This window comes from Lepidochelys kempii, chromosome 2 (genome assembly GCF_965140285.1).
Source record: "Lepidochelys kempii isolate rLepKem1 chromosome 2, rLepKem1.hap1, whole genome shotgun sequence".
In the NCBI taxonomy this organism is placed as follows: Eukaryota; Metazoa; Chordata; order Testudines; family Cheloniidae; genus Lepidochelys; species Lepidochelys kempii.
In genome coordinates, this window is record NC_136381.1 from 135,552,907 (window position 1) to 135,575,628 (window position 22,722).

Here is a 22,722-nt window from a genome sequence, read left to right on the forward strand (position 1 = left end):
GTATAAATTAACTTTACAGAACATCCATCAAGGGGGAAAAAAAGTCTTCCAGGAGACCTATGTTCTTCAGCCATTCTAATTTACTATAAGCCTCTTGCAAAGATAATTACCAGTAGGGCTCACAGAGTAACATCAGTGTCATAGAGAACAGTTGCACTTCAGCTGCCAGACAGCTCACTGTCAAACCAAAGAGCTAAACTCAAGAATTATCCAATTAAGGTAAAAATCACTATATCCAATAACTAATCTGGCTCCCTTTAAGTGCCCTTTATTCTTCTTTATGGGTTGGAAGACCATTTAAGCTCAATTAATAGAGCTTGTTTTAAGAGTATATGCTGGAACTTTGGCTCCAGAGGCTTTTAACCTCAGGCTTCATACTTGCAGGTAGTTCCCATCTTTCATTCGGAAGATGGGAACTTAGCTAGCACTAGAAAGTTAAATACCTGTCATTTGCTGTTAGAACTGGGACTGTCACATTTTTCTTCCATCAGAAGAGTGTATAATTGAAATATATTGGGGGAAACTTGTTAATATTAACCAAGCAGTTCTGCCAACCATCTGCAAGACATTTAAGCATTGTTTTAAAGTAAAAGGAAGGAGTAGGATTTTGTACATTCACCACTGGAAACTTATTTCTTGTCTTGTAGAATTCACAAGATTGAGGTGTGCTTGGGGGAAATGAGAGACACGCCCTTTTCACTGCAATCCACTATGGGTATCTTAATAACCTGCACCTCTTCATGCCCACGATAAGCACTCCAACTGTTACACTGCTTTAGAATCTCCTACATGAAGGCTTTTTCTTCAAGCAACGCTGCAGCAGACTTGTGTCAGTGTGTAGCTACAAAGTCCAGAAATGGTTGGGAAGAACCACCCTCACCATCAGATAAACACAGTGCAACTGCAACTTGTAAATGAAAGATCAAAACTAGGTCAATCTGAAGTGTGAGACCTACATAGCCAACTAAGGTCCAGGAATCTTCCACTGAGACGCCCTCAATCTGACAGCCAGAGTACAAACCTCCAGGCCCCATTCTATAGTCCTGTCTGATTTATGAGCTAGCTGGCACTGACAGAATGCATTTCCAAACAAACAGAGAGGAAGTAGAGGAAGTTATATTGCGGCCCCACTACTTGTTGCTCAGTCCATGTAGGGATTTCACTAGAGGCTACAGAGCCTCAAGCCAGTGGATGCAGGGAGGTTACTACAACCTGAGCAGAAATCACTGGAGTGATGAAGGGGGGAAAACAGATGGCTACTTTCCCCCCTTTTCTCAAGAGAGAGTTCTGGGTTGATAAGCAAGGATTTTAGAAGGCTTCAGGGGAACAGGTGAGGTTATATACCTAGGATCTTTTCAGAATGGTGCATGCTGAAAAAAGTGCTACTATGACTAGTAGGAGACCATACCATAGATTAGAACATTAAACAAATACAAAGACTGTCCCTGCTCCAAAGATTTGAACATATGTGGTGACAGTGGATCTTGCTAAAGCACATGCCATTCTTTTTAGCATTGCATAAACACAACATGCAAAATAGTTTGAGGGACAACAATTAGGAGGAAAACCCAGCCTACATCTAAAGTTTTGTATGGGTCTTTTCAAATAAATGTGCCTTAGCTTATTTTAACTTATTTATTATAAAGTTATGGGGTCCTGAAAGCACACAGGTTTTGCACATGAACTTTGTACATCTACTATAGGATTCCCCATGATGAGCCAGTCACCTAGATACAGAAGGATTACAATATATTGCATTCCAGTATATAAACTGCTCTTGCCAAATACATTGTCAGTGTTTTGAGGTATTTTATCACTGAAGAAAGCTCCACAGTGGAATACTTTGATTCATGTAAAGGAACTTCCTGAACTTCTGAAAACTGACATGAAAGACACATCCTGCATATCCCACTCACTGGGGTACCCACTGGTGAAGTGCCAGCATCTTCTGCCTTTGGTAGAAGATAATTTAGCTCAGCTGACAACATTCCCACAATAAAACCTTGTTTCAAATCAAGACTCATGTGATCTTGACAGTTTACACTGTTAAAACAGATTTTTAGCCTGCTTTAGGTCTATACACAAACTAGCTTCTAAAGGTTGAAAAGCAATAATCTGCTCAGGATTTCCCTCATCATCCAACATATATGCACTTTTAAAATTATGGGAAAGTTAGCAACATGTAATTTTGTTGCAGAACAACTTAATTTAACCTATAAAATTTGGTTAAGTACTCCAGCAGTATCCATCTACTGTAAGTCAGAGTCTTACATCATGAAGTGATAATGGTGATAACTGTATTTAACCCTTTTAATATCCACACTGCAGTACACTCACAGGAGGAAGTAAATTTGGTATCTCAAGTACTATGAGGTGATAAGTGCTTTAATGGTGAGCGCTGTACAGTTTTCCAATATACACTCATAAGGTATGCACTGAAAGCAGCAATGGTATGCTTCAGTTGTCATTAAGAACCAAATTCTGCATATTCACACCTGTGAAACTCCTTTCAAAATCACATATACCCATGGGTGTAACAGTATAAACTTTGGCCTAATGTTTTTCTTTCAAATTATCCTGAGTCCCTCTCGGAGCCCAAAGGATGCCCCTATTTGTCTGCTATTCACTCCTGCCCCGTCAGCAGCAATCTAGATGACTAAGAGTGGAAGCAACTCAGTTAGCAAGATGGCTCACCGGAACATACAAGTCTGTCCTCCTCCAGCTTCTCCCTGGAAGCTGAATATGCAGCTACTCAAGAGCTACCAGTCTTTACTGGCCACATTCCAAAAATTATGGCTCAGTCCTTGAATAAAGTGAAGACACTGGTCTTTTTTGTTGGCTCACTTAAATAAAAAAAGTGATGGGGATAGAGATGCATACTTGAAAAGATCCTGTGTCTGGCTGTGCTCATTCTGGTTTAGATTCTATCCACCTGAAAGCTAACCAACTAGTCTGATTGAGATCTTTGTTCCTCTCTCTGGGACTGAATTAAGAAACCTTACACTTCAGTTTAAAAAAAAAAAAAAAAAGGGACCTTCTCCTCACAAGGCTCTTTAAAGTGAGGCTTGGCAAAGAGGGAAGCAGAAAACCCAACATTTATCACCAACATTTTTCTTGTGTTCAGGTTTTGTAGGAAGTGAAGTGGCTCAACTCCACTTCAGTAAATGACCCACCAAGTGCAGAAGCTCAAGGATTCAGTTTTGCCTCAAATGTGAGTCATTTCTAGTTTGGCACTTATTGAGGGAAATGGGGGGAAAAGTCATACCGTATGTTACCTTGGAAATCTACAAAGTAAATGAAACACACTGGCTCTCTCTGCTCCTTCATAGCCCCATCATCATCAATTTCACATCAAATGGCAATACAGGACTGCAATAAATTATGTATCTGGGGAAGACACTTCAGCTTCTCTTCTGCGTTGAGGCTTATTCTTTCTGCTCACTTCCACTCCCAATATTAATCTGCAGGCAAGCTAGTGTCATTTAGAGCTCTGGGGCAGGGGAGAAATCTGATTTGTACATGTGTGATAAGAGACTCAGTTTAGTGAAAGATTTGGAAATGATGATAAAAGTATCTCAGCACTAGTATTTTCTAGCAAGCCAAATGGGTGCTTAGGACAAGGGGAGTGTGGCTACACAGATGATCGGATGTTGCTGCATAAAGAGTTCATGTATGGCTGTGTTACTCTGAGCAACAATGCCATGAGAGAATTTTACCAAACATGCAAAGCCAGTGCCAATAAGACCACCACCAAACTGTGAAGTAATAAGGGTAACCCCAAAGGAGTGTTACCTGGGCTAGATAGGGTTGCCACCCATCCGGGTTTTACCCAGACACTCTGGTTTTTGACTTCTGTGTCTGGGTGCCATTTAGGGTTGCTAGGTGCCTTGTTTTTGACCAGAAAGTCTGGTCAAAAAGGGGACCTGGCAACCCTAAATGGCTCCCAAACCAAAAAGTTCGTTTACCACAGGTTGGGAGGAGATGCCGGCTCATTAACCATCAGCCAGTGCCATTTCCTACCTGCAGACAGGCTCTTTGAGATGATCCAGTGAACAACTGGGGGGGAGGAGGGGGGGAAGAGAGAGAAAGAGAGAGGAGTGAGGCCTCAGGAAAAGAGGCATAGTAGGGGGCGGAGTCACGAGGGTCCAGTTACCAGCAATTAAAAACATGGCAACCCTAGCCTGGATTAGCTGTCTGATAAGCCAACTCCTGCACCTGGGGAAAAGATGTAACTTAATTAGCCAACCCTTATAAAAAAGAGGGCTGTAAGAAGGGAATCTGCAACAGCTGGAGGTTCCTGGGGTGGTGCTCCCAATGAACTGCCACTTGAGCTACTGCTGAGACAAACTGCTCCAGAAAACCAAACAGACAAGAGAGGAGACGGTCTGGGAAGCCCTTGAGGGCTGGAGACTGAGCCAGGAAAGCTTGTTATGGGAACTGCTGCTGCGAGAGACCAGTCTGGGGAAGGGACTGCTGTGCTTGCACAGACTCTGAAGTAAGAGTCTGCAAGTGGTGGAAATTGTGTTGGTTAAGAAGTCTCAATTTAAAAAAAAAAAAAACCAAAAAAAAAACCCACTATCCCAGCTGAAGATAGCTTCCCCAGATTCCTTGAGAAGTCACAGACATGACTTAACCCAGGAAGTGAACTGACCTAGCAGAATAAATCTTGGTCAGGCAGGAGGAGGGCACTATAAAATAGGCCCAATTACATAGACTATATCACACTCTGTATATGAGTGAAAGAAAAAAAAAGTCTAATTTTGAAAGAATTTAAGCCATTTAAAAACATTATTGGTGTATCCCCCCCCCCCCCCCAAGACATTACACCAGTGGTTCCCAAACTTGTTCCGCCACTTGAGCGGGGAAAGCCCAAGGACCAGTTTGTTTAACTACTGCGTCCGCAGTACGTCCCTCGGCCCGCGCCGCTTCCAGCAGCTCCCATTGGCCTGGAGCAGCGAACCGCGGCCACAGGGAGCCGTGATTGGCCGAACCTACGGACACAGCAGGTAAACAATCACAGCTCCCTGTGGCCGCGGTTCGCTGCTTCAGGCCAATGGGAGCTGCTGGAAGCGGCACGGGCCGAGGGACGTACTGCGGACGCAGTAGTTAAACTGGTCCAGCCCACTAGGGGCTTTCCCCGCTCAAGTGGCGGAACAAGTTTGGGAACCACTGAATTACACATATACACCTTTTAAGCACTGTGGGTGAAATTCTGACCACTCTGACTTCAACAGGGCAGGCTAGGATTTCACCATTGTGAGTTGGACTTTAAGGACTTCTCCATATCACTGGAAAGTTATACCTAAATTGAGCACTCAAGAAGGGGTCAGGACACTGGCAGGTAGTTGAGTCCAAGAATAATTTGTGGTAAAATGTTGACAGACATTTACATTTGTGATTGCCCATTTATCCTGAGGGACAGCAACAAATGTACATATGACAATTAACTTTTGGTTTTTGCGGAATAGGAAAAGCTTAAAAAAAACTATTATAAAAAATAACTCCCATTTGCACTCCTATTAGGAGCTCCAGCTTTGCAGAAAGCTTACTGTGTCTTTGCAAAGCACTGTGGAATTCTAGTACATCTTTCCTTGTTTACCATCTTTAGATTGAAAGCATTTTGCAGTAGAACCTCAGAGCTACGAACATCTCTGGGGAAGGGAAGTTGTTCATAACTCTGAGCAAAACATTATGGTTATTCTTTCAAAAGTTTACAACTGAACACTGACAATACAGCTCTGAAACTTTACTATGCAGAAGAAAAATGCTGCTTTCCCTTTATTTTTATAGTAGTTTACATTTAACACAGTACTATGCTGTATTTGCTTGTTTTTATTTTAATTTTGGTTTCTGCTGCTGCCTGATTTGGAATGGGAAGTATGCAAAGTAGCGTGTGGTTGACTGGTCCGTTCGTAACTCTGGTGTTCATAACTCTGAAGTTCTACTGTTTAGTTTAGATCACTAGAAAGTAATCCAGAGTCCTTTCTAAACCTCAGTAGTTAACCTGCTAAATAAAAACTGTCAGAATAATATGGATGTGGGATTTAACTCCTTTTGAATCAAATAAAAAAAAGAAAAACGGGGAAGCAGCAAATCCTTACCTTTCTAGAAGGATATGGATTTTGGTCATGTATTTTTAACTAGGATTTGATGAGCTCATGGCTATATCCGCGTGAGACTAGAGGACAGGATTTCCTTCCAAGTTTAAAATACTGAAATGATTTTTCACCTGTGTTCATTTTATTTTATACTACAAATTATACCCTGTTCACAATGAGTTACTTTTTATTGTAATTTTCTAGGATGGTACAATGTAGTCCTGTGCCAACGTTACATTATGAAGTAAGCTGAATTCACTAGAGTTTAGGAAGCTTGTTTTTAATTGTCGAAAAATATTAAAAACAAGTTTAACAGCTGGCAGTTTGCCAGAAATAAATAGAAACTGAAGTTCTTGCTCCTAAACTCTCAGAATGTCTATTTTGTCCAGTCACCTCTCCTATTGACTGCAAGTCTTTGGGTGATTAAGTTACAGTACACAGAGAGCAAAACATATGCTTTTAGTCTTCAATGGGTTTTTTCCCCTTAAGTAAAAGCCAAGAATGAACAAAAGTAAAGCCTCCATATGCAAGAGCACATATGGAGGATGGAGCCAGAAAAAAAAAAAAATAGCTTCATGTCTGCAGAGACATTTCTTAGAAATGTTTAGGTGCAATATGTACACACGCGGACAAACAAGGAGAAACTAAGGTTTCAAGGGATAGGCAGTTTTTTTATATACAAAAAGAACTCAAACATCTGTATCTAGCTTCACAGGTTTCATGGGATACAAAACCGTTTTTACAAAATTAAGTGCTGAAATTATATAAGGCCCCAGTAAGAGTAAGCCCTAGTCACTTCAGAACAAAGTGACATCACTACCATACCTCAGGTTTTTGACTTTCAACCCATGCACCAAGGTATGGCCAGGCATAGTTGGGAAGTGTGCTAGTGATGTTTTACTGTCTGTATCTGTCTAAACTGTCCAACAACATGTGAAGAGACACTGAATGAGAGTTGTTTAGTGGGAACAGGAAGAAGTTCATATAATGGCCACTGTAGCAATCTATACAATCCCATGGCATACTACATATAAATGTCCAGAGACTTCTCATTTACTGCTACTGAAATTCATAGGAAAGCAGCAACATGGGATACCAGGAAAGCAGAAGACTTCTGATTGCCTGAAAACGGGAAGCTTGCATTTAAAATGTTGCTCAGTTACAATCCATAGTGGTGCTAGGCTCTCAGGCATTTATACCCATCCCTCTAAATTCCAAGAGTTGGAAATTCAAAAAAAAGACAATCTTCAGTAGAACAATAATTTCCACAATTTAATTATATTTCACATTTCAGAACCTAGTACTGATCTTCATCAACTTGATAAAAAAGTAATGACATTTTGACACTGAAAAAAAGCTCCCTCAAATATAGTTTAATATACTAGACAAAATTTATGAAAATTAGAGCTGAAGACGATCTATTAGGTAGTAGAATCTATCTCCTTGTCATTCAGCATGCCTGTCTATTTTATACTTTGATTATAAGCAATTCGGGCCAGAGACCGTCTCAAATGTGTTCATTACAAAGCACAAGGGGCTCCTGGTCTATGACTGGCGTTCCTAAACAATATAAATAAATAAGTTTCTACATGCACGCTTTCTTAGTTTCATTCATTCAACTCATACAGAAGTCATACGATCATGAGTAGTTCCACAATCCCTAGTGTTTACACTCTTAAAACATTTGTATACTCATATCCTTTGAGTCATTTATTGAAGTTTTAACACACATACACACAATCAAATTAATCCCTTCTGCTCATCTACAGACTTCCTCTAAGCTGTCATCTTTTCATACTGTGCTAGTTAGATTCTTTCAGTATTCCATATGAAGTCCCATCAAAGCCATATAAACGCTATGCTTTGTCATAAGATACCTACCTCTTCAAGCACAGCCCCAAATGTCATCTCCTGTTTTTTAATACATGGTTTTGCATTGTGATGGGGCAGTACTTTGCTATCTTTTACTCCAAATTTTCATTCTGTATAAGCGCTTTCAGGACAGGTGGGGGGGGGGTGGTATTAAGCCCATACAAAGCATTTCTACTCTCTCCATCAGAGATGAGAGCTTGCATTTTTTCTAGTTAATCATCACTGTGATGTTCTGCCCATGTTTTACATTAGTTCTGTTTGCACTGATGTTCAGAACTCCTCCTTACATAGCATGACCAGCTGCCATCAACATGCCATTTAATTCCTCTTCCAGATCACTGAAAGATATTTAAAAATGGGATCTAACATGGCAGTTCATTACAACACATTCCCTCCAGCTTGATACATTGATGCTACCTCTTTATTATCGTCCTTATGTAGTTTGCAATCCAAGCAATATACATGTGGACAGATCAAGGTGTAACAATATCATGATTACCTGAGTATCTACACCCCAGTCCAGAATAGTGAGAAGGCAAAGCACTCTAGCCACTCTTTCTCCAGCACAACCTTATGAAGGGAGGACTGCAAATTCAGCCCTATATTGCCCAGGTTCTGGGAGTATTCAGGGGAGTCTGCACAGCCTCTTGGTGAGGCCAGACCACTGTGATGGGGGACATAGCTAGGGCCAAAATCTGACCCAAGAAATTTATTATGGGGACTACACTCAACTGTAAGCAGCTAAATGCAAGCTCCAATTTTCAGGGCAAACTCACTTTTACTGCATCAGAGAAATAAATTTATGGAGCAAAGCAATATAACATTGTCTCCTTCTGACAAAATAAATCCATTTAATCATTTGGCGGTGGTCTAATAAACCTTGAACTTCAGAGCCCAGAGATGTGCTCATAAATATACAATTCTTCAAAAAACAAAAATCTCCCAGTGTGAATCACTTGTCCATAAGCCCCAGAGAGAGAGAGACACTTCACATGATTTAAGACATTGAGACAAATTTATGTAGCTGTAGACAGGAATTTCCTGATTCAAACACAAGCACGAGAGGGAACTTCCTGTTTCCTCTTTCTTTCCTCCAAGAAAGATTTTTAGGAGGATTTACTAGTACTCCAAGCCATTAATTCCCTGGAATATATAGCTCAGGTTAGGTATAGGATTACCATTTACTGTACTGCAGCAAGAATGTAATGTCTGTGTTAATCTAAACATGACTCTACTCTGCAATTCAGAAGTGCCACTATACTATATGTTTCTGTATGCAGGTTGGTACACCAATAATGCATGTCCAAACCCTGATCCAGAAAACGTACTAGGACAAAACTGGGACCAGAGTGAAAACCATGGCAGTCAATGCCATATTCAGTATACAATTTGTAAGCCAGTGGACTTCTGTGCACCTAGCAATAGGATCAGAACCTAAGGCCTGGTCTACACTATGAGTTTATGTTGGATTTAGCAGCGTTAAATCCGAATTAACCCTGCACCCATCCACACAACGAAGCCATTTTTTCGACATAAAGGGCTCTTAAAACCGATTTCTGTACTCCTCCCCAAGGGGATTAGCACTGAAATCGACATCACCTTTTCGAATTAGGGTTAGCGTGGATGCAATTCAAAAGGTATTGGCCTCCGGGAGCTATCCCACAGTGCACCATTGTGACCACTCTAGACAGCACTCTGAACTGGGATGCACTGGCCAGGTGTACAAGAAAAGCCCTGGGAACTTTTGAATCTCATTTCCTGTTTGGCCAGGCGTGCTCATCAGCACAGGTGACCATGCAGTCCCAGAAACAAAAAAGAGCTCCAGCATGGAGCTAACGGGAGGTACTGGCTCTGATCGCTGTATAGGGAGAGGAATCTGTGCTATCAGAACTACGTTCCAAAAGATGAAATGCCAAAATATTTCAAAAAAAAAAAAAAAAAATCTCAGAGGCCATGAGGGACAGAGGTTAAATCAGGGACGCAACACAATGCTGCATGAAACTTAAGGAGCTCAGACAAGCGTACCAGAAAACCAGAGAATCAAACGGACGCTCCAGAACAGAGCCCCAGACATGCCGCTTCTATGCTGAGCTGCACACAATTCTAGGAGGGGCCGCCACCACTGCCCCACCCCTGTCCATGGACTCCAATGATGGGGTACTTTCCGCCATGCCTGATGATTTTGCAGATGGGGAAGATGAGGAGGAGGAGGAGCTTGGGGACAGCACACAGTTCTCCCTGACAGCCAGGATCTTTTTTATCACCCTGACTGAAATACCCTCCCAACCCAACGAAGCCAGAGAACGGACCTCTGGTGAGTACCTTTTTAAATATAATATAGGTTATAAAAGCATGCGTTTAACGATTAAGTAGCCCGAGGACTTGGGATGCATTCGTGGCCAGTACTGCTACTAGAAAAGTCTGTTAACGTGTCTGGGGATGGAGTGGAAATCCTCCAGTGACATCTACATGAAGCTCTCCTGGAGGTACTCTAAAAGCCTTTGCAGAAGGTTTCTGGGGAGAGCAGCCTTATTCCGTCCTCCATGGTAGGACACTTTACCACGCCATGCTAGTAGCAAGTAATCTGGTATCATTGCATGACAAAGCCTGGCAGCGTATGGTCCCGGTGTTTGCTGGCATTCAAGTAACATCAGTGCTTTCTCTCTCTCTGTTATCCTCAGGAGAATGATATCACTCATGGTAACCTGGTTGAAATTAAACTCCCCTATTAAGGGGACATTCTGAGGTGGCCGTTCCTATTGGGCTCTTTGCCTGTGGCTGAAAAGAAATCCTCCCCACAGATAGCCACGTGGGAGGAGGGGGGCGTGTGTGTGTGCGCATTGGCGCTGAGCTGTTTGCATTTGGCTAGCAGGGATCTTCCCTGATACCAGCGAGGCGGTGGGGGGAGGGGTAAAGCGATCATCCCAGATAATTGGATCGGGGGAGGGAGTTAGTTTGGTTTCTGCTGCTGCATGTTAACAGGAAAACCGCAGCACTAAATGGCCAGCTCAACAGGCTTTGCTTAGTATGGGAGAGGAGGGCGCTGCTGTTATGAAGGTTGAAGAAGCCGAAAGACTATGGCTTACCATGGCCGCCTGCAAGCCAAATTCTGTTGACCGGCACCACATGTGCGATCTCGAACACCAAAGCCGCAGGCACTCAATATAAGATGCAAAATGCGACGTTGTACCAAAATCACATGTGCTATGTAATGTGAATAGTGTTGTTCACTGTGAAAGCGTATAGCCATTGTTCTGTAAAATGTATCTTTTAAATATTTCACTCCCTTTTTCCCTCCAGCAGCTGCAAATGTTTCAAGCCTCCCTCCTCCGTCCCAAAGGCTCTCTCAGATAAGGCAGCGGAAAAAAACACATGCACGATGAAATGTTCTCTGAGCTCATGCAGTTGTCCGGCACTGACAGAGCTCAGCACAATGTGTGGAGGGACACAATAGCAGACTACAGGACAGTGGCCGATGAACGTGAGGAGAGGTGGCAGCAGGAAGATCAGAGGAGGCATGAAACAATGCTGGGGCTACTGTGGAATCAAACAGACATGCTCCGGCATCTGGTGGAAGTTTATGAACGGCAGCAGGATCACAGACTGTCGCTGCAGCTCCTGCTTAACCGCCCTCCCTCCTCTCCAAGTCCCATAGCCACCTCACCCAGATGCCCAAGAATGCAAGGGGGGGGGGGGAGAGAAGAGGCTCCAGGTACCTAACCACTTCACCCCAGTGGACAGCTCAAGCAACAGAAGGCTGTCATTCAACAAGTTTTAAAGTGGCCTTTTCCTTCCCTCCTACCATAACTCACAAGGTAGCCCGGGTGGGGTATCTATTAATAAAGAATACATGTTTTTTAAACGATAGTGACTGTTTCCTTTGCAAGCAAGCTGTGATCGAAGGAGGGAGGGTGGGTGGCTTACAGGGAATTTAGAGGCAGCCAACGGGGTGGGTTTTCATCAAGGAGAAACAAAACAGAAGTGTCACACAGTACCCTGGCCAGTCATGAAACCGGTTTTCAAAGCTTCTGATGCGCAGTACTTCCTGCTGTGCTCTTCTAACCGCCCTGCTGTCTGGCTGCGCATATTCAGCGGCCAGACGATTTGCATCAACCTCCCACCCCACCATAAACGTCTCCCCCTTACTCTCAGAGATTGTGGAGCACACAGCAAGCAGCAATAACAATGGGAAGATTGGTTTCACTGAGGTCTGAGCGAGTCAGTAAACTGCACCAGCGACCCTTTAAACGTCCAAATGCACATTCTACCATCATTCTGCACTTGCTCAGCCTATAGTTGAACATCTCCTTACTACTGTCCAGGGTGCCTGTGTATGGCTTCATGAGCCAGGGCATTAAGGGGTAGGCTAGGTCCCCAAGGACAGCTATAGGCATTTCAACATCCCCAACAGTTATTTTCTGTTCTGGGAAGTAAATCCCTTCCTGCAGCCGTTTAAACAGACCAGAGTTCCTGAAGATGCGAGCGTCATGAACCTTTCCCAACCATCCCACATTGATGTTGGTGAAACGTCCCTTGTGATCCACCAGTGCTTGCAACACCATTGAAAAGTATCCCCTGTGGTTTATGTACTGGTTGCCCTGGTGGTCCAGTCCCAAAATAGGGATATGCGTTGTGTCTATGGCCCCACCACAGTTAGGGAATCCCATTGCAGCAAAGCCATCTAGTATGGCCTGCACATTTCCCAGAGGACTTTGGAATGTTTCATCATTTTTAGAGGTAGGTGAATCCTGCAGAAAAATATTGTGTAAGAATCAGAAAATTTAAAATGAAAACACTTCAGCGGAGTATGCAAGTTTACTTGCCAGAAAAATGCATGTGACCAACTTTATTTTCAGGAATGCTCACAAAGCACAAGTTTTAAATTTTTATGCCAGAATATTAGCAGAAAGTGAATTTACTTTCTGCAAAGATGTGCAGTGTCTCAAAAGTTATCCCCATTCAGATCCCGATTCTGAAAACTCTTATGTTTAGGCTCAACTCTAAGCATGCAAGCAGACCCACTAACTTCAGCATGGCTACTTACATCCTTCACACATGAACTGTTAGTAATTAAGCATCTGAGCCTCACTCCGGAAACACAAAGTACTCTGTGATTTGGGGTGACCAGTCAAACCCAAGCAACAGTTCAAATTTTGGATTTAAATTTTTCAAAAAGCAAGTCATAGATAAGAGGTTCTGAATACTGAACATGTTTGAGAAGAGTCTCAAACAAACAAAGATTCAATCTGTGTTAAAGGCAGTGTCCATTGGGGAAGCACAAATAGTCTCACAAGAGGCTTCTGTATGGGGAGAGATAAAAATGACTGGGACTTTTCAGCTTGGAAAAGAAATGACTAAGGGGGGGGGAGAATATGATAGACGCCTATAAAATCATGACTGGTGTGGAGAAAGTAAATAAGGAAGTTATTTACTCCTTCTTATAACACAAGAACTAGGGGTCACCAAATGAAATAGGCAGCAGGCTTAAACAAAAGGAAGTATTTTTTCCCACAACGCATAGTTAACCTGTGGAACTCTTTGCCAGAGGATGTTGTGAAGTCCTGATGTTAATTAAGATTCCACAGTGGGAGGGGGTGGCAAGTAGTGTGAATGCAGAGGCAATTCTTGAACAACAGTTACTGTTAAGTAACTTTTCAAAGGTCTGTGTACCCTCACTTGAGAGAGGGAGAGAGAGAGATCAACAAGCGGTGCTCCACCAGGATAACTGGACAAGGAGTTTAGCTTAATACAGGCAGTAGGACAGCTCTCTGAAACATACCACTGGAGCACAATGCTAAATCCAGGAGTAGTGACTGGTGAAAACATGCACCAAACTCAAAGTACTCCTTTGCAAATGTACACTAAGGGAACCAAGGCATCATATGTTGCTCTTGGAAATTGCCCAGCAAGAACATGACTCCAAGTGACCGGGGTCCTGGCTACTTCCTTCTGTTCTCCAAGCACAGAGACCCCAGTGGGGTTCAGGGCATCCCACAGGGCATAATTAATGGGACACGGTATGACAGTTAGCTGGATGAGTAAAACATCCTGTCAAAAGCATCCAGCTTATGCCGTCCTGTCAGAAGGGCCAACAAGGTAACTCACTGTGCTCCTTACTCTCTTCTGTGTTGTCCATTTCACCTATGGAGCTGGTCAGAGAGGTGTCCTTCAGCTAATACAGGATACATCTTACCACTCTTATATACAGGAGGGGAGTGAGAATGAAGAGGGAGACAGCCAGCCTTGGCCAGCTTGAGAAGGCCAGAGCTGATGGGTAGGACCAGCTTCTCCAAGGTTTGCATTTTATTATGTTCAATAGATGTCTCTGCTGCCATACACTACAGTTTGCAACTGTAGTGTATTTCCCTTTCTCCCCAGTAGTTCCTGAAACTGTCTGTGTTAGTCATGAAGGGAAACAAATGAAGCACCAATATGATCCTCTGCTAAGGTGCCATCTTATGTTCCTACAAAGGAGATTTTTAAGATTCCTCTGAATGAATCTCATCCCATTTCTCAGATATAGGCAGATTCTCCCACAGATCTTAAAGGCCTGGGCTGGGGCAGTTATCACTGCTGGAAAGGAAGGTTGCCTTGGTACTGGGTGAGGAGGTGTCTGCGATAGAATCAGAGTCAGTGTCAAAATCAGGCAGAGAGTTAGTTTCACAGCCTCCAGCAAGGGTTTCATGAAGTCCTGTATGTAGTGCTACTTCAAAAGCTTGAGAGGGCCCTGCATGATATCCTTTTATGATGTCTGGATCTGAAGGGATGAAAGACGACCGGGGTCTTGAGGTCAAGTTGGGGAACCAGGTTCATTTCCTAAGGGGTTGAAGGCAGTTCCAGATTGAGACTGGAAAAGTCAGTACAAGCACAGAATCAAGCAGCATAGAAGCATGTGCTTGGGGTGATTAGTAGCCTCATTTGTGCCCCACACACGCCAGCATGGAGAAAAGCGAAGGCATTACTGAGATCTTAAATAGCGAGGAACCTACGTCAGCGCAGAGATGTCTCCCTCTGTAAGGGTATAGAAGAGACCACAGCGGTGCCATTGGCTAGTACCTGGGGCCCTCATTGAGCTAGGAGTATTAAGGAACAGAGAGATGGTGCTTCCACTTTCCTTTTGCTTACATCCCTCCTGTGATGACATGTTTCCCATCTTTTACCTGCGTGGACTTGTAGAACTGAGACCAAGGCATCGGCATCAGAGAATAGATGCCGAGTTGGTGGCTGGGGCAACTATGTCAAATGAGGAGTAGAGACAGAGCTGGGTGCTTCCGTGTTGTTAAGGCTATTGAGGGCCGAATAGGCAGTTGCCAGTTTCGTGCCGCTTTTGATTTACCAGCACCAGTGGCATGAGGTAAGAGATTCTGGCCCAGCATAAGGCCAAGGAAATTCCAGTCTTGGGTCTATGAGAAGAAGTGGAGCTGAGACTGGAACAGAAAAATATCTTAAGTCCCATGACAAAGAACCTCGTAATTAAGGCTGGTCTCAGTACACTCAATAAGTGCATCAGAGTATCAGGCTGTATGTATTGAGAAGACAGATGAGCTTGGATCCTCAAACATCTCTCCCTTCTAGTGCAGGGAATGAAGTTGTGGTAAACTGCACACTTGGGTTACCAAGTGTATCTGCTGTCAATATAGAAGGCACTGGGTACGGGCATCAGTCTCCAATATGATCTGGTATCATCTCTTGAGACTCTTAAGGAACTCAGGGGCTCAGCAAAATCCCCAGGAGGGGCTGAAGGTTCCTGAGACAAAGGCAGACCATATATGATATGCTACCTATACAACTCTACACAACCTACCTATGAGGAAAAAAAAAAAAAAAAAACTATAATAAGGGAAGATCTAGCCTGAGGACATGAAGGCAACAAAGGAAATTAGGACAATGTCATATGAGATCTCTCATGCACCCTTCCCCCTCCTTTATGGATATCTGCACCCCTCCCAAAAAGTAATTAAATCCCTGTACCCCCTCGATGCTACCTGCATCAACCCCACAATCCCCCTGCATGTTGTTAAAGGAGTTCATTCACCAAAAAGCTCTACTGCACAGAAGGGGGGGGGGGGGGGAGAAGGGGGCTGACCATCTCAGTGCAGGGTCCCCCACCCCTATTCACAGAATCATAGAATCACAGAATATCAGGGTTGGAAGGGACCTCAGGAGGTCATCTAGTCCAACCCCCTGCTCAAAGCAGGACCAATCCCCAATTAAATCATCCCAGCCAGGGCTCTGTCAAGCCTGACCTTAAAAACTTCTAAGGAAGGAGATTCTACCACCTCCCTAGGCAACGCATTCCAGTGTTTCACCACCCTCCTAGTGAAAAAGTTTTTCCTAATATCCAACCTAAACCTCCCCCACTGCAACTTGAGACCATTACTCCTTGTCCTGTCCTCTTCTACCACTGAGAATAGTCTAGAACCATCCTCTCTGGAACCACCTCTCAGGTAGTTGAAAGCAGCTATCAAATCCCCCCTCATTCTTCTCTTCTGCAGACTAAACAATCCCAGTTCCCTCAGCCTCTCCTCATAAGTCATGTGTTCCAGACCCCTAATCATTTTTGTTGCCCTTTGCTGGACTCTCTTCAATTTATCCACATCCTTCTTGTAGTGTGGGGCCCAAAACTGGACACAGCACTCCAGATGAGGCCTCACCAATGTCGAATAGAGGGGCTCAATCACGTCCCTTGATCTGCTGGCTATGTCCCTACTTATATCCAGCTCCTCGTCCACTGTCACCCCTAGGTCCTTTTCCGCAGAACTGCTGCCTAGCCATTCGGTCCCTAGTCTTTAGCGGTGCATTGGGTTCTTCCGTCCTAAGTGCAGGACCTTGCACTTATCCTTATTCACCAAAGACAGAACTGCAATTAAGGCTCTAAGGATTTGTGAGAAGGTTGAGGGATGGAGAGCATATTTTCCCCCCCAACATAGTATCCCTTTGCAACCAAGGTTTTAGCTGACAAACCAGAACTAAAGCACGAACCCATTCCAATTCTGGATGTAATGTGGAGTGGTGAGTTTAGACGCAGGGATTAGAATGCTAATTCCTCCCCTACAAAACACTCCGAGGTGCAGATTTCAAGACACATGCTTGGTCCATTTCTAGAATAAGTTCTGATAGTAAGAATTGATGTGAACACTCGTACCAGACTAAATCAGATCTCTGGCTGGCAAAATTTCTGACTTCATGGGCTCTTTTGAAGGGGGAGCTCATTTGGCAGTAAATGAAAGGAATTTCAATGTCTGTATAAAAAAATGGTGTTTTTCCTTTGTCACTATCTTCATGCATATTTTGGATGTGAGTGACGCGTATTCTTTGGCACTTGCCTACTGGAGTCTCAAAGAATGTAACAGATCATAGGCCTCGCTACAAACAGACCCAGTGATCTTATATTGTCCTGGGTACCATGAGGGTGAATTGTACAGATGATCATTAAATGTTTAAGAATAAAAATAAAAATAGAGCACCTCTTTTGCAGTCAGAACAACAACAAAAAACTTTCAAACCTTCCTATTGGTTCCCTATTACCAGCTGACCTTTCCAGCAGTCTCCTACAATGCTTCAGTGCAGACCAAATTCATTGCTGGTGCAAACCACTGAAACCAATACGTTTCTATAAGGATGAATTAGATCCTGTGTATCTAAAACCAAACACAGTAAAATTTCACTGAAGTGAAATTGCAGAGGTAGCATTTATGGATAACAGCTGGAGAACATTAACTCTGTCTCTTTCTCTTTCTCCCTGGGGTTGAAAAATGTTGCTGTTCAGACAGGAAGCAGTCATATACCACACTGCATACTACAAGATTTACAGGATACAAGAACAAGTTGCAAAGCATTAGAAATAATGCAGTGGGGGAAGGGCTGATGCAGAACCTATCACAGCAGAATAATTTTAATTGTCTCATATTTTAAGCCTCACTGATGTAGTTTACACAGAACAGAAACTGGTCCAATCGCTGAACATGAAAACTGGACAGGACTTAGCCATTTAAAATGGTTAAATATCACTCCCCATTATTTACTCTTCCCTGGACCAGGCCCTAGATGAGCAGAAGTGCTAAGTGCACTTAACTCCCACTGAGGTCCATGGACATTAAGATGCTCAGCACCTACCTGAAGGTGCTCACAACACATTGTTAAAAACTAGGACCGAGATCATGTAAACAAATTGGAAAGGCTAACCAGGTGTTTGATTTCACTCAGCCCTTATTGGGATCCAGCAGCGGGCAGACAGAATGACCCTTGGAAAAAGTTATTGACATGACTAAAAATGCAGACTCTACTGGTGGTTACAGGCTGATAAAGCAATAAAGGGAGCAGGAGTTACAGCAACAAAAGCTATGTTAGGTAACAAGCACACCCAACTACTTCAGCTATCCATGTGTATATGCTTCATCAGGGACTAGTAACTCAGACCCTACCTTGCCGCTCCCTGTGCGGAAAATGCTGTTATTTTAAAATGCAGTCTTTATAATGGCAGACTATGTTGGAGTTAGCACCCCTACAAATAGGGTATCGCAGCAGAATTTATTCAGTTAACTTGCTGCAGTTGTGCTCACTCTTAAAAGGGGGAAACCAATTTCTTTTACTACAAAAAACAAAAAGTGCTTTTACTCTTTTACCAGCTCTGGCAGCTTCTTTCAGAAGCTTTCCATTTGCCAAAAATCTTGGAAATATAAATGTTCCCTGCCAATAACTTCGACGACATGAAGATAACAGACTAATCATCATTGATTAGCCAACACAGTCTGCAGAGAGAACAGACACGTATAAGGAGCTGTCAGGGAGAGAGACGGGTCAGTTGACACACCAGGGAAAACTTTGCCGTAGACACTTCAAAACCATGTAGCAGCAGCTCAGTGAGGCAGAGCCACCCAGGTGGGAAAGGGTTACTGCATGTAAAGCGCATACAGGCAGCATTCAAGAGCGATGGGAGCTATATAAGAGTAACCAGATTTGCAGAGTGACCAATTGGTGTCAGTACAGGAGAGGGCATAAAAAGTAGCTGAGGCTAAAAGGACGCGCAGTGAGGCTGGAGAGGAGAGGAGGGGTGTGTGTTTTAGAGCTGGAGATTCTAGCTCCCATCTAAGGTCCAGCTGCTTTACACGAATGTATAGGAAATATTGGTTTGAACATCCTTGATATTTCCCATGCCACCCATATGGTGGCCGGAAAGCTCCCCCTCTTTCTGCCCTCCCCAACTGCAAACAAGCTTCAAAAGTTGGGCTACAAAGGGAAGCGAGCCAAACCCATCCCGCAACTGGCCAGCCCCCTCCCCCGCTCTCCCTACTGCCTGGGAAGGGAACTTTTCCCACTCTCGGGCTGGGGACACACACAAAGCCGACTCCGCAGCCGGCTGGACGTCCCCGCCCGCCCCAGCCCGAGGAAGGAAGGCGAGGGGAGCGGGGTCCCGCCCAAGGCGCCCGGCGACTAGCTGGGCTGGGCTCACTCACCCTCACTGCCGTACTGTTTGCCATTGTTCGCGCCCATCCTGCAGGCTTCATGCTCTCCGGCTGCCCGCACACACCATGGCTCCCCGGCACCGAAAGGAGGCGACTGGGGCGGGGACCCCGCTGGTCCGGAGGTTCGGCTTTTACATGCTACAGGCACTCGGGTCCTTCAGGGGGAGCCAGCCCCGCCCCACGCAGCCACCCCAAAAAGGGGGGGCGGAGAGAAAGTGAGGGGAAAGCCCCCGGTGCCCTCACCCCGCGCTGCGGGCACCGCGGCTGGCCAGCAGCTCCACTTATAATCCACACACGGGTCAGCAGCAATCCCAGCGCGCAGCCGCCTCCTCCTCCCGCCGGCAGCGACTGATGCGCCTTCCGCAGCCCGCTGGGGCGGGGCCGCTGCTCCTCGGGTCCCGCCGGCGCTGCCGGGCTCCCCTTCCCCGCCCGCGCCGGGAGGGCGCAGCAGCCACTTGTTCCTCGGCCCCGCGCCGGGCCGGGCCGCGCTCGCCGCCCTGCTCCGCCCGCTCCAGCGCCGCAGACTTTTGTTAGCGCCAGGCGCCTCCTCCCCGCATCGGTCGCTCCTTGGGCCGAGAGGGCTGGGCAGAGGAGGGCCAGGCTGGGGGGGGCTGCAGCCTTTTAAAGACACAGCGCGCGCTCCCCGCACGTCCCTGGGGCCCGGCCTGCGGCGGCGGAGCCCAGAGGCGCCTATTTAAGCAGCTTGTAAGGTTTCTCCGTCGTGCGAGGCAGGCTGGTGGTGTGTATGTGTCAAGGAGGAGAGTTGGAGACGGATTTCTTATGAAATCCCCACTGATTCTCGCCCCGGCCCCACTGGCTGATGTGTTTGGGGAAATCCGTTGTTTCTTCCCCACCTATCTGCTCCCTGCCAGGGCATGTGTTTTCCGCTGGTTTGCACTGTAATTAGAGACAGCATGATGAGCTGCTCTCTTTTGTCCCACAAGGGTGTGGGCTCAGCAGGAGTTTCACAGATTGGGCCTGATCTTCATGTGAGTGGCATTGAAGCTCTGGCTGTAGATCAGGGGTCACTAGGTTCAGTGTTTATTTTGTCTTTTTCATGCCACCTGACACAGCTGTTGGTTAAATGACCATTCTTCACTGATATTAAAGACATTACTCCTGATGGGAATTCTGCACCAAAATATTAAAAAGTCTGCACACAATGTTTTAAAATTCTGCATATTTTATTTGTCAAAACAACAATATAATTATGTGAGTAATTTATTTCAAAATACCTTTCAGTAAGTATATCTGTAACAATACAGACAAAAAAGAATCAGGAAATTTTTATTGGAAAATAGATTCCTGACTAGGCATATTAATACAGAACTTTGAGTAATAATTCATTTAAACTGCAATACAGAAACGTATTTCCTGCACTCCTCAGAAGCAGTGCAAAGGTTTGGACAAGTCATGAGTAACGGAGGAGCTGAGGGGGAGGGAAGTAACTGCTGGGAAGGAGCCTGGGCGTGAAGCTGGGGGGTTGTTGGGTGTGGGTGGGAGTTTAGAACACAGTTTTTGGGGGGGGATGAGAGAGGGATTGTTAGGGACTTGAGGAGCCTCCCCCATGCAGACCCCGGCTTTCCCTTAGCCTCGCTCATTCAGTCAAGCACATCTTTCCCTGTCCCCATGTGTCCCTGCACCCTCATTCAGCCACCCCTCCCCCATCCAGGCCTGCACCCTCACTCAGCCACTCTACCTCCTCCATCCCCATGTGGCCCTGCACCCCCTCCCTGCACCCTAACTCAGCCACCCCTTTTCCCCCCATCCCTATATGCCCCTATACCCCCATTTCCATTCAGCCCCTACTTAGGGTTGCCAGGCATCTGGAACACCCAGTCAAAAAGGGACCCTGGTAACTCCAGTCAGCACTACTGACCGGGCAGCTAAAAGTCCAGTCTGTGGCACAGTGGGGCTCAGGCAGGCTCCCGGCAAGTCCGGCTCCGAGGTGCAGGGGCTGCCACGGGGTCTCCCCGAGCTGCGGGGGCAGCACCTGCAGGCAGTGCACAGAGCCCCCTGGCCGAACCTCCGCCTAGGAGCTGGACATGCCAGACGCTTCCTGGGAGCTGCCTGAGGTAAGCGCTGCCTGGCTGGAGCCCCCATCCTGAACCCCCTCCCACACCCTAACTCCCTCCCGGAACCTGCACCCCACACCCCAATACTTTGCCCCAGCCCTAAGCCTCTCTTGCACCCCAAACCCTTCATCCCCGGCCCCACCCCAAAACCCACACCTCCACATGGAGCCTGTACCCCCTCCTGCATCCCACTCCCCTGCCCCAGCCCTGAGCCCCCTCCTGCATTCTGAATCCCTTGGCCCCAGCCCAGAGCCCCCTCCTGCACCCCAAACCCCTCAGCCCCAGCCCAGAGCCCGCACCCCCAGCTGAAGCCAGCACCCCAAGCCCCTGCCCCAGCCCAGAGTCCCCTCCCACACCTTGAAGTCCTCATTTCTGGCCCCACACTGGAGTCTGCACCCCCTGCCAGAGCCCTCACCCCCTCCTGCATCCCAGTGCCTGCCCCAGTCCAGTGAAAGCAAGTGAGGATGGGGGAGAGTGAACAAAGGAGGGAGAGGAGATGGATTGGGCAGGGCAAGGGTGTTCGGTTTTGTGCAATTAGAAAGTTGGCAACCCTACCCTCACTCCAGTCTGTCCCCCACCACTAGCCCTTCTGAACCCCTATCTGTGACCCCCCCCCCGCCCAGCCACATGTGCCCCAAGCTGTCTGTCCCCCCCATACCTCCTCACCTGGCCCCAAAGGCAGGGCACTGTGAGACACGCAGCCTCTTCTCTTCCGTATCTGCAGCTTACTGCTCCTGCCTGGGAGTGGCTGCTCTCTATTCTGGTGCCACAGGAACCTCTACTGGTTGAAAGTTGTAACTGCAGCACCTCTCCAGCAAACTATTTTTCTGCTGAGAAAATAAATTCTGCATGGGGACATGAATTCTGTGCATGCGCAGTGGCACAGAATTCCTCAAGGAGTAACACATGCAGCATATACTATTTCAAGCTTCATTGACCACTGGGTATAGTGTCCCTCATTTAGGGTTTCTGTGATACCTAATTAGAAAGGTCATAAATTTGCCATGGCACTTTAGAGATATACACTCACCATACGTGTAGAAATTCAATCCCTTCTGAGTTTAGGGAAATATTTGTCTTAAAAATTGACAGTTTTTGTGAACAGTTCTACATCACAACTGTTTGCAGAGCAGAGTCCACAAGTAGGTTCAAAAAGCTATTTGCAGTACATAAAAACTCTGATCCATGGTGCCCCTTTTGGCCCAAGCAGTT

At 45.6% G+C, this 22,722-nt stretch overlaps 1 protein-coding gene across 2 annotated transcripts in view; it reads right to left on the bottom strand.

Moving 5' to 3' along the window:
- FBXL7 (F-box and leucine rich repeat protein 7) overlaps positions 1 to 19,932 on the bottom strand; it is a 332,061-nt gene extending 312,129 nt beyond the window's left edge. For both annotated transcript variants that reach the window (XR_012157376.2, XM_073332294.2), the window contains exon 1: positions 19,427 to 19,932. Coding sequence is in view for 1 of the 2 variants with exons in the window: in XM_073332294.2 (XP_073188395.1) it covers positions 19,427 to 19,463 (37 nt within the window). In the remaining variant the exon portion in view is untranslated. The remainder of the gene's footprint in view (positions 1 to 19,426) is intronic.
- Between the last annotated feature and the right edge of the window lie 2,790 nt (positions 19,933 to 22,722).